The sequence below is a fragment of the Punica granatum genome, chromosome 1 (genome assembly GCF_007655135.1).
Source record: "Punica granatum isolate Tunisia-2019 chromosome 1, ASM765513v2, whole genome shotgun sequence".
Taxonomy (NCBI): Eukaryota; Viridiplantae; Streptophyta; class Magnoliopsida; order Myrtales; family Lythraceae; genus Punica; species Punica granatum.
In genome coordinates this window covers 41,560,810-41,574,106 of record NC_045127.1, presented here as the reverse complement: position 1 = coordinate 41,574,106, position 13,297 = coordinate 41,560,810, and the positions used below count along the sequence as shown (strand labels likewise).

Here is a 13,297-nt window from a genome sequence, read left to right as displayed (position 1 = left end):
TATATTATGTTTCTACTAATAATAAGTGCACCATGTATGTATATAGAACAACACTTGTTCTTGATATTGAAACAAAATCCCTTCTTGTCCAAATAAGAAACATATATTATGTTTCTTCTAATAGCAAGTACATAATAACAATCGTCAAGATTTAATACAAGCCCGATAGGCAAAAACATGTGATAAGTCCCTATAACTAATGCAGCAACCGTTGCTTCATTTCCAACTCGTAGGTCCACCTCGCCATTTGCCAACGATCTACTGTTTCTTAGGTCCTGCACATTTCCATAAATATGAGCACCACGCCCGGTATCTAATATGTAGAATCAATAGATACATTGATCTTTATAACATGAATACTTGAAGTAGAAGTCTCATTTCCCTTATTCTTCCTCAACTCCTCAAGGTATACCCTACAATTCCGCTTCCAATGTCTAGTGTTGCCACAGCGAAAGCAGTAGTCATCCTTTGCCACATTGGCTTTAGGCTTCAATGCACCCGAGTCATACTTGGATGCGCCCTCAACCTTCTTGCCTTTCTTCTTGTCCTTGCCCTTTTCCTTAGTCCCTTGGACCATCAGAACATGCATTCCCTTATTGGTATTTTGCTCAGCTGTTCTCAACATGCTAAGCAGTTCAGACAATGGTTTATTGTACTCGCTCAAGTTATAGTTCATGACGAACTGACTGTAACTGCCGAGCAACAACTGTAGGATTAAGTCTGTGGCCAACTCTTGACCCAAATGAAATCCCAGTCGTCCTAGAGTCTCCACGTGCTTAATCATCTTGAGTACTTGATGACCTACCGGACTACCCTTAGTCAATTTTGCCTGAAAAAGAGCCTTCGAGATCTCGAATCTCTCATGTTGGGCCTACTCTTGATAGAGTTGCCTGAGATGTACGATCATATCATACGCCCCCATGTTCTCGTGTTGCTTCTGAAACTCCAGATCCACAGTGGCTAGCATGAGACATCCGATGTTCATGGCATCATCTTGATGCTTACTATAAGCATCTCTCTCAACTCGGGTGGCATTGTCAGGCGATGGTGCAAGAAAAGCTTGCTCCAAGGCATATAACTTGTTCTCCTGAGTGAGAACAATTCTCAAGTTCCGGTACCAACCAAGGAAATTATTCCCTGACAGTTTTTCCTTCTCAAGGACTGATCGCAAACAGAAAGCACTAGTGTGGATAGTTCTCCTTCTCGCGAGGTCCATAGAAAGATAGGAGAACAAGAAATTCAAAATTTTCTACCAATGAAACTAGAAACCAAGGCCTACTAGAAGAATATGAGTAGATAAAGTGTACCTGAAATTTTAAGATCGTCGACCGAGCACCCCATGCATGAAGCTTCTACAAGTATCCATACCGACTTCGTCGACGAGTTTTCGAGATCGGCGGTGCTTGTTGCTAAGCTCAAAGGAAACCACTAGTGCGTCACCTAAAATTATTAGACTTGTGGACCTATTTAAGTTGAACAATGCAACTGAATTTTCCAACTTATACGCATATATATATATATATATGCATACACATATATATATGCAAATTTATATATCAGGCTCATCTTATGAGCTTATTTATAAGTTGAAGGGAAAGGAAGCCAAGCTTTCATGATCAGTATGGGATTCGAAAAATGGGAGGTCTTACAAGGCCAAGTGTAAGACTAAGTGACATTAAACAATTGGCCCTTGTGTCTTCATACACATCCACCATGTGTAAGACCATGTTTTCTCACAAAATTGGCTCCAAGTGGTTCCATAGAATCTAATAAATCGAGTCTAATTAATCGACAAATTTAATCTCATTAAATATCCAATTAACCTATTGCATCGTAACTCGTTTAATCTCTATTTGATAATTTTAGTGTTTCAAAAAATTCCTTCGATTTAGTCGTCGTGTGTAACCCTGTAGGTTCTCGATTACGTTGATAGTAATATCGAAATCTCTATTTCAATATTACAAACAGTGAGCGGCATCTAGCAATGCATTACTATTATTCAAGTAATTAGAAAGTTAATTGCTCGACGAATCTGTGACTTATGTTACCGTGTAGTATAATCCATTTGTTTTGTAAATCGCTATTGAGCCAAAGGCATGGTCGTTATCATCCTTGTATGGTTCAATCTCTCTTTCTTAGTTTACTAGGTAAGTCTATCAAAACAAATGAGCTCGATATCCTTATATCGACTCATTTGGGTATGCATACATTTTTAGACTCTACCCATCAAGCGGCCGTGAGATATCGCTCTTGTTACGTAGGAGGGACAAATCCTATCTTGGTCCCTCACATTCCTCTCCATACTTTGTGTCATACTCAATAACTGTCTTTATAACTAGCTTGTCATAATGGTGTCTGATAGCATTAAAGTAACGACATTACATGTAGGAATCCATGGTGACCTCAAGTCAAAGGACTACTACACCATAGTCACTATGAGAACTTCTAATGACGGCCTCGTAACGACCCATGTAACAGTATCATGGCGGATCAGTCCAGTACACATTACTCCTAATGTATACCTGCGGTGTGACTCAATATCTCCACATTCATTACCTATGAGACTCAGTCATCAATTAACACCCACACTAGTCTAACCTCATTATCGTCGTCCTAATTAAATATAATACTTTGACTATGGACACTTAGAAATAATGTTTATCAATGTTAGGATCTCATAATCAAGTCATACTTGATGCCTATCGAACCTACCATTACAGGGACGTTATTGTATAAAATTAATATCTTGCGTAACCTACACAGTAACAGAAGTGTCTCATATTATAATGAAATACATGTCATATTACTAAACTGATGAAAGATTGCCTCTAAAGCATACACCAATTCCTAACAATCTCTCACTTGAGCTAGAGCCAATCTGGCATCTCTCTAATACCTAAGGATCTAGTATGAGCCTCGTCCTTGCATTGTACAGGAGGTTTCGTAAGTGGATTTGCGAGATTCTCATATGTTGGTATTCTGCATATCTTCACATCTCCTCTGTCGATAATCTCGCAAATGGGATGAAAGCGCCTGAGTATATGTTTGGATCGCTAGTGAGGCCTGGGCTCCTTAACTTGCGCAATGGCTCCTTTGTTGGAACAATAGAGATCCACTAGGTATACAATACTAGGAATCATAACAAGTTCTGTTATGAATTTCTTGATTCAAACAACCTCTTTTGCGACTTTGGAGGTAACAATATACTCAGCCTCTATGATATGGTTGGCTACTGTTTCCTACTTGGAACTCTTCCAACTCAGAGCACCTTCATTCAGGCAGAACACATACCCTAACTATGATCTACTATCGTCCTTATCGGACTGGAAACTAGCATCAGTGTAACCTCTTATAACGAGCTCTTTTTCGCCTCCATATACCAAGAACATCTCATTGGTCCTTCGAAAGTACTTAAGGATGTTCTTTACTGCGATCTAGTGTTTCTCACCTGGATCTGATTGGTACCAACTTGCTATACTCAAAGCATAAGAGATATCAGGTCGAGTGCATAGTATAGCATACATGATGGATCCAATAGCTAATGCATATGGAATCCTACACATGCTGTCCCTCTCCTCTCGAGTAGAAGGACTCTGAGCCTTCGAAAGGCTTATGCCATGTAACATAGGTAGCGACCTTTTCTTAGAATCCTATATAGTAAAGCGTCGATGCACTTTGTCCATGTATGCACTCTGATTTAGGTTAAGCAGTCTCTTGGATCTATCTCTATAGATCCTAATACCTAACACGTAGGTAGTTTTCCCTAATTCCTTCATGGAAAAACACCTTTCCAACCAAGTCTTCACAGACTATAGGGAAAGAATTTCATTTCCAACCAAAAGTATGTCGTCTTCATACAATACCAGGAAGACCACTGCGCTCCTACTAACCTTCTTGTAAACACATGGTTCATCTTCATTCTTAATGAAGCCAAACTCTTTGACTGCATCATCAAAATAAATATTCAAGCTCCTAGAAGCTTGCTTCAGTCCATAAATAAACCGTTGCAGCTTATAAACCTTTCCAATACTATGTGGATCGACAAAACCCTCAGGTTTTGTCATGTATACAGACTTGAGGAGCTTCCCATTCAGGAAAGTAGTTTTAACATCCATATGTCAGAGCTCAAAATCATAATAAACTACAATTGCAAACAAGATCCTGATGGATTTAAGCATAGTAATCGAGGAAAAAGTTTCGTCATAGTCAACCCCATGAACTTGTCTGAAACTTTTTGCCATTAGTGGGCCATTCATATGTATACATTTAGACATACACATGGGTCATTCATATGTATACGTTTAGACATACACATGGCTCATGGAAACCATATTTTTCCTAATCCCACATCAGCTAGGGATGTCCAAGGCCTGCCTAAATTATCTTATAAAAGGGGAAGACATAGACGGATGTATGTAGATATATGTATGTGTATGCATATATATATATATATATACATATATGTGTATGAAGTTGAAAATTTTGATTGAATTGTTCAACTTGAATAGGTCATCGAGTCTAATAATTTTGGGCGTCGCACGGTGGTTTCCTTCGAGTATTGGCTACTAGCACCGCTTATCTCGAAGACCCGTCGACGAAGTCAATGTGATTACTTGAGTAATAGTGATGCATTGCTATATGTCGCTCACTGTTTGTATTATTGAATTAGATATTTTGATATTAATGTTAACGTAATCGAGAAGCTACAGGGTCATACATAACGACTTAATCGACAGGATATTTGAAACAATAAAACTGTCTAATAGAGATTATATGACTTAAGGTGCAACTGATTAATATGATATTTAATAAGATTAAATTTACTGATTAATTAGATCTGATTTATTATATTAATTGGACTAGATTTATACACAAAACAGACACATCGAGGCCCTAAAAATGGAGCCACCTATTCTATACATGCATAGCCTTTTGTGGTGACACATGGAGCAAATCAAAGGATGCCATTTACCATGACACATTGCTAGCCATTTATGGGATACACATGGGCCATTCATATGTATACATTGAGACATACACATGGCTTGTGGAAACCATGTTTTTCCCAATCCCACATCGGCCATGGGATAAAAAACGGCTTTCCCATTTGCTAATAAAAGCAGGAATGGGAATATGTGTGTGGATGCTTATATATGTGTGTGTATATGTATATGTATGCATGTGTAAGTATATGTGAAAATTCGGGTTGAATCGTTCAACTCGAATATGTCCGATTAGTTTAATAATTTTGGGTATAGCACTAGTAGTTTCCTTCGACTGTTGGCCGCTAGCACTGCCTATCTCAAATTATGTGGTTAGATAACCTATGTTTACTTGATACAATTACCTCATTTACTGAGACCTTGCATACAAGTTCATGTGGTGCGAAGTGTAAATTAATTGATGAGAGTTCCTCTAAGTTATGGCACAAGCACTTAGGTCAAGTATCTAAACAAGGATATAGACTTGTGTCAAACGGAATTCTCGATATCCCTAGCTTAATAGACTTTAAAGTATGCATTAAGTAAATAAAGGGAACTGCCAAACATAAGGAGATAAAGAGCCAATCGAATTTCTAGTCTCAAAGTTAAGTCATACGGATATTTATTGACCTTTCCTTTCGGTTTCTTGGAATGGTCAACAATACTTCATTTCGTGCATAGACGAGACTCTCGATATGGCTACTTGTATCTAATAATAGGCACTAGATATGTTCAAGTTTCATAAGGGCTGATGTTGAAAACCAACTTGGCAATAGGATTAAGGCCGTTGGATCAGCCATGGTGGTAAATATTGTGGTCGATATGACGGATCAAGTGAACAATATCCAGAATCCCTCTAGATTACAAGGTAGCCCAAAAAAAAGAGCCTTAGGTCGGAACCCCTGACTCGATAGAGACCATTCTTAGCCCGAAAGCCTCGAAATGAGTAGAAAAATAAACTCAACGGATCGGCGGGGCGCTCTGGAAAGCTAGTTTATTGTTAAACTATGCGAGAAAAATATATATGTAAGTGTGAGTGCAGGAATGATAGATATTGAAGTGTGGTGCGGGCATTGAAAGTACGGAAAAGTAAAGATAAGTAAATGGTACAAAACGTTGAGCCATTTTGTGATTGTTGTAGGAGTCCTACAATGAGTGACCTCTCTTGCTTTTATAGACCCGAGCCTAAGATGGTCCATTTTGGCAAGATCCGGTCTTATTTAAATGAACTAGGTAAACTAATAACAAAAAGAGACTAACCAGGATGCACCCTTAACTATCTTGGTCTACGAAACAAATAAATGAAGAACTAAAATGAAGAAATTTTCCCAACAATGCCCAAAAATTTCCTTAACTTGGCCTTGCTATCCTTATAGAAATGCCCAAATATAATCGTGCCCAGCTAGGGCAATAATGCTCCTGCCCTGCAAGATGAGCCATCCATGCATCCATGTCCAGGTTCGTAATTAGCCACATATAGGAAAGAATTTGGGAAACTCCCATATGTGAGCTGCCAGCCTTATGTATTTGGCTGCTTCCATGTATGATTCACTTTACTAAGAAACAATCCTTGGTTGCCACCTAGAGATGCCAGCTGCATCCTTGCAACTAGGCTCGTGATCGGCCCTCACTTGAAAATATTTTGAAGACTTCCTAGTACTATTAGCCAGTCCATCCACGGATGTCCAAACGGGTACTGTAGCGGATTCTCAGATCGGGTCTTCAAGAACTCGATCATGGACCATCTCCCTCGCTTAGGCCCTTGTCTGTCCGTTATGTGTTGTGTACCTCTATTTAAGGCCCATATTGACCAATTAAGCTCGAACTTGTTCACGTGCATCACGAACTTTGTTAGGTGCGAAAATCGGGTGTAAACAAGAAGTTAACCATAAATCATGCCTATTTCTGTCTTTCGAATTTGGTCTTCATTGGGCAAGAATTGGATCTGGATTTTTCCGCTCATGAGCTGTCTTTCCTTATACATGGTTGGCCAAATAAGGATGTTGCCAAGGTTGTCGGGTCGGAACTACTCGGGTTTGGTTGAATCCAAACTTCACTTCATTCAAAGTCAGAAACGAGCTATCTCTGTTGTTGGGCTTGTTTAACTCCCTTCCCTTTTCTTGGGCCTTAAATGATTTGGGCCTAGACATGGATTGGGCCTCATGCTCCAAACATGCCCGATTACATGCTTGTCACACCTTTCCCTCGAAGTGCGGAAAATAGGTTCAAATACATGGATTCTTTATCCAATTTCACGTGTCACATGGCAAGACAAAGCTCAGATTTTCTCTTGCCTAAAGGTCAATTCTTGCAAATTACAAATCGATGGTTGATCATTCGAAGCGAAAAGCACGTGGGACAACTTAAAATTAGAGATTTATTTCTGATATTCATCCTAACATGAAAAGCAAGAACAACTGAAAATCCAGGCGCATGGTTAATGAATAATCAAAGAAGAAGACAGTGACCCAGAAATTAACTCTAACCTTGCGACGGAGGGAATAGGGGCGGACAAACTGAGAAGAGATGCCATTGATGATGGGAGAGGAGGCTCTTCAAAACTGGAGTCCTGCTTGGTCCTCTGCTCAACCTGGAGAACATTTCACCAGCTGAATTATAGAACGAGAAATAGTAAATGGCAATCACCAATATTATTTTTTTAATGTATTAAACTTATTTTTTTTCCTAATTAAATCACAAGCCACTATATCTATCAAAGAGAGTATAGCGCTGTGGCGCATACCCTTGTCGAAAAGATTTCAGGTTCGATACTCGTGGTGAGACTATCCGTGTTCCTTTATTAGCTATTTAAGATTTCTATTTCGATGTGTTAGACCCATTGATCTCCCTAGTAACCGACAAAAAAAACGACACTATTTTTAGTTTATCATTTGTTTATTTATTTATTTATTTATTCATTTTATTTGTATCTTCTAAAACTTCTTAAATTGAGTTTTGTTAATTTTAGATTGCCCCTGCAACTTAACTGTAGCCACAAAATAGTAAATGTATTTCAATATTGTAGACACCTCATTTTGGACGAAGAGCCACGCACAAAGGACAACATCACGATGAGAGAGCATGAGACTAACAATACGTGTGACCACGAAGAGGGAGGGAAAATGGTCATTTCTGTCATTTATTGAGGAAGTTATCTTTGATTATTGCTGGATTCATTCATTTCTTTTGAATTCACGGAACTTCTTTTAATTGACTTCAATTTCGATTTTCAAAGAGGAAGAAAAAAAAAGAAGAAAAAGAGCTCTACTGGAAGTTCTTGGGCTTTCTGGGCAGTAATTTCGATTTTCAAAATTCGGAATGATACTCGGGATTAAAAAAATATTTTTCTGCATAATGTCGATCCTTGTATTTTTCTAAACACGACGATAGGCTCGGAATATCTTTTGGATATCCGATCGCCAATATGAGAATTCAGAAATAATCGAGCAATTTTGATCGAATGTGTTTCGAAGCCCGAATATCGATTCTTATCACATTTCGGACTTTCTTAATGCAAAGCTAGATTTTACATTGAGTCGATTATTTTTCATGTTTTCTAATTTCGAGATATCCATTCAAAAATGTTTGAACGACCATCGAGAAATCGAATTCCGTCCGACGAACGTCCGTACGAGTCTAAAAATAATAATAACAATAAATAAATAACTCTAAAAAAAAAGTGGTAGAGGGTGTCGGCCCAAATGGCCCAATTGGCCGACACCCCCGTGCACTTCTCTCACTTCTTCCCGCTTCTCTTCTTTCCTTCCTTCCTCGAGCTGTTGCCGTATGGTACTGTAGCTTGCTGTCGCAATGGCCCCTCGAGTCTCCTGAGTTGCTGTCGTCGCTGCTATTCGAGCCTCCCTGAGCTCCCCGAGTTCCATTGCTGCTGAGCTACTGCACTCCTCTTTGCTGTGTTGCTCTTCTTCTCTCGCTCCTCTGCTGTGAGCTGTGCTGCTCCTCGTTCCTTTGCTCGTAAGCTGCTTCTGGTTTGCTGCACTTCACACAATTCACCACTACTGCTGTTCTGTCCGACGCTGCTGATCTGTTGTCCCTTTCCTCGAACTCACCGAGCTGTTAAGCTGCGCTACCTGAAGCTCCCTCAAGTGCAGCTGTGGTGCAATTGCTTCTTCGAACTGCCGAGTAGCTACTGCCACTTGCCCTCGACTAGTTGAAGTTCTTGAGTGACTCGCTGCTGCCCACATGTATTCGCGACCGCTGTGTTGAGCTTGGACAGCCCGCTCCAGCCTTTTGGTTCGAGAGCTTTCAAGGCTCGCGTGTTTCCTCTCAAAGATAGCTCAAAAGAGGTATAACTTCTCGAACCTAATGGCATGTTTAGAACTCCTTTTATCAAATGATTCGATGATTGTGTCGATGATGTGTTGTTTTGGCTTGGAATAGCATGAACCGAATTAAGGATTAAACTCGGAATCTTAAAATTTGGACGTGTAATGTAAACCGACTTGACTTTAGAAGATCGGACCTAAAATTGATTGCATCAAATGAGACTGAACCCACGTGAATTGAATTTCATGCTTACCCGGCCTAAAGGAATAAAATCGACTAAAATCATTAAACTGGCCTAATTGATCCCTTGACCCTAAAATCGATAAATTAAACGTTGATGTGATCGTGTGTGACCATATTTGTGTGTTTTGGATTGTAGAATGCCATTTTTAATTAGAACCCCACACGGACTGGATTAATTACGTAAACCCGGCTTAAAATCGAATTTTAAATTTATCGCGATAATCGTGCCCGAACCGTCTAGGAAACATGATCTTGTCACTTAACAGGTGTATTGGGTTGAAACCCAAAAATTTGAGTGCGATCGGAATCAGGAAAGCGGTTGTCTAGCCAACATAGACCTGACCGGACCTTTGGGACCTAAGTGGGTCACTCGGGTCGGGCCAGCGTGCTGTGGTGGCCTGGCAACCAATGCGGGCTAAATTCGGCCCGTTGAGTCTAGTTGGGCATAATCGGCCCAATTAAGGCCCATTGGCCCGGCTCGAGCCTCCTTTCCCATTTTTAAAATTAAATTGTTTTGAAATGTTTTATCCTCAATCAAAACACATTTTGTTACAATTTCGGTAATTAAATCCGATTTTTTACGTCATGTCAAGTTCACAGTGCTTACGAATTGATATTGACTCGCATGTGTTTATCTCAGATTTGGACCATTTTTCCTTTCTTTTATGTACTCTCGAGTGATTTAGGTCAGGGAGAGAGATAAAAGAAAGGCTAAGCGTTTTATATATTCGGGTGGGTAGGTGAGAATGAGCGTGATAATTAATTTCTTGTTTATTTCTATCAGAATTAAAAGGAACTCGGGCTTAACACGTGCGAGGTCTTGAAAGTCACGAGAATTGTGCTAAGTGGATTATTTCGATCATGAGGGTAGTGACCCATGAAAATGAACTTGTTAGACTTAGGATAATTCACTTGATTCAAGAGTAAAACCGAGAAATCAAGAAGCATGTAGTCTAGGCCAACATCTAACTGGATTGAATATGACATATCATGGAAAAATGAAAAGACGCATGCTTAACTCATTTCTAATAATTAGGCCTAATCATATCTGCATTTTATTAATTGGATTAGGACTAATCATTAGTAATCTTACATACGCCTAAGAGTGATGAGCGAGGACCCTAATGCATTTGAGTCACCCTTCTCGTGATTTGAAATCGTTCACTCCGCCTGATCTCCCGTTTTTCTTCTTTTTTTTTTAGAGTCAAATCGTGTGAGATCTGAGGAACCTTTAGTCACTCGGTAAACAAATTAAAACACCGCAACCCGTAAATGTGTTGAGTACCAATTCTTGGGTGATCGAGAAAACTTGCTCGTAACAGGACCCTCGAACTTGAAACTTTACTTCCAAAAGACCATGACCTCAAATAAACCTAGAAGGTATAGTTATAAGCCCTAGATTCAGGAGACTCATCGGCCCTAAGTATTCGGATCTAAAACATAGTGGCGACTCTCTTCCTGTGCTTAATTGCGTGTTCCCCTCTCCTTTCGTCTCGAAGTGTCGGATCACCGTCCGCACAAATATGTCTCAGTTTATCCCCTAAAGTTCATAAATCCATCTCTTTTAACCCATTAAGCCTTTTGAATGACATTGATGTGGTTTTTCAAGCCTCACAAGTTTTGTCATTTAAACTACATAGCACATATGCAGTGTAGTTTCAGAAAATTTTTAGTTTACGTGAGACAAAAGAGAAAATGGATGTCGACTTGGTTGTACATATATAATGTTGCACACATAAAATTGTAAAAGAGATTATCAATGTCCAAAAATTCATATGGCTAAAAAGATTCTTATTTTTATTTTGTCTTTGTACAGTTCATCTTTGGTTCTCAAAGTTTTATCTACTAAAGAAGGCTGACACTATCCTAGCAATCCCTAACATACACCTTGCCATGCTTGGGCCATAATCAAAGAAAATTGACGGAACAAGGACTTGTACCTTGCCATGCTTGGGCCACCTCAACGCGCATGCATGCATGTTTTCTTTGAATTTTCTTTATTTAAATATGAGTTAATGCTCGCTTTACATAAAAATAGAGTGTCCGATAATGGTTAAAAAAAGTTATATATATAATACGCAATATAAATTACAAACTTTCTTTTTTTGGTCAAAAGTGTGGGGCCCCATCAAGTACGTTATATTATTGAGCCTTTTCGCAATTCTTAAAAATATTACCAATATCACGTTGCTGAATATAGAAACAAAATCCTCCAACCCTAAAGAATTTAAGATGAAGACTATGAAACAAGTCTTTCTCAACATGCCATGTATTTCTACATGCCGTATATTTCTACATGTCTTATATTTCTACATGCAATTTGCTTTTCTAGGGCATTATCTAAATCTCCTATATAAAATACGCATCTGAATGCCTTTTTTATACCTAAAAATGAAGACTACAAAGTGAACCTTTGTGGATTATATTGGGTGACCTTGGTTTTTGAGTCTAGACTACTCATGGAACTCACAGAACCGAATAGATGTAACTATCGTCAGGGCCGCCGGAAGATGCAGATAAAGAAGATCGAGGATGAGCGTCATCGGTTCCTTATGTTCTTCCGCCGTAGGTCATGATCCTAGTAATTTTATTATTTTCTCTGTAATTTGAATAGGGTTATATTCTCTTATTCAATTGCACCCATCCGCAAGGTAAATGTTACCAAATATCCGTGATACCAAAAGTTCAAGCATAAGACCTTATGACTCTCGATACCAATAGCTTCTGCATCTTATAACGTCTATTACTCGTGTCGGGCCATGATCTATAAGAAGGCAAGCGACCTAGCCATATGTGGAGCTGAAATTGGGATTGTGGTGCTCTCACCAACAGGGAAGCCCTTCACTTTTGGGATTCCGACAATAGAAGCGTTGGTGGAGAGATTCCTCAACAGGAACACACCTGAGCAGCCGCTAGATGATGGTGGCATGAAGCAGAAGCTGGAGGCCCAACAAAGAACAAGGATTGAGAAACTGAGACAAAACATTAACAAGACCCTCTTCAAACTAGAGGCTGAGACGAAGCATGAGAAGTCGCTCAAGCAAATAATCAAGGCCGCCCGGGAAGCCAATGTGCAAAGGGGCGAAGTTGGTTGGTGGGATGCTAAGATTGAAGCGCTCACTCCTGCGCAACTTGAGCAAGTATCTGCATCCATAGAACAATTCTATGGTGATCTTATGAAACACATGAAAAAAGGCAGCAGTCACAACCACAACCCCAGCAACAATAACGGTCAAGATAGCAATAACGTGGTCACTTCAACCGACTCACTATTGGAAGCTCTGAATTTCGATGATGATAATGTTAGCGGCTTCGAAATAGGAAATGAGGCATATCAAGATGGACAGTTGTAACTGGTATTATTTTTCATGTTTTTCTTTATAATAATGGAGTAATAAGCACATGCCTTCCATGTACTTGGGGATCTGGCTCCTATGTTCTTCAAGCATATGTTGTTTTGCGCTATTTTATATTTTGGTTAATGTTTCTCCAACAGAATTAGATATAGAAACAGTGAGCAAATTGGAGCACGCTGCTAATGTTATTGTTGAACATATTAAATTTTATTTGATATTTTGTGCTATTATGTCTTTGGTCGAACGTTCAGTTTCGTCCTTTTCGTTTTTTTTTGTTTAACATGATCCTTTGTGTTACGATAATCATTTTATGTGGTCCTTTTGCTAATCAAATTGTCGAGTATTGCTGATGTGGCGGATAATTTCGTGGCAACCACACTTAAGATGGAAATTCTATGGAAAAATAATATATTTTGGCCTTTTTATGATATA

The 13,297-nt window shown here is 39.2% G+C and overlaps 1 protein-coding gene across 1 annotated transcript; it reads left to right on the top strand.

The window, feature by feature from the left end:
- The first annotated feature begins 11,968 nt into the window (after nucleotides 1-11,968).
- Nucleotides 11,969-12,862, top strand: LOC116206213 (agamous-like MADS-box protein AGL61). The gene is made up of 2 exons (XM_031539028.1): nucleotides 11,969-12,074; nucleotides 12,231-12,862. Exons 1-2 carry the CDS (start codon nucleotides 11,969-11,971, stop codon nucleotides 12,860-12,862), a joined length of 738 nt encoding a protein of 245 aa, XP_031394888.1.
- Nucleotides 12,863-13,297: the final 435 nt, after the last annotated feature.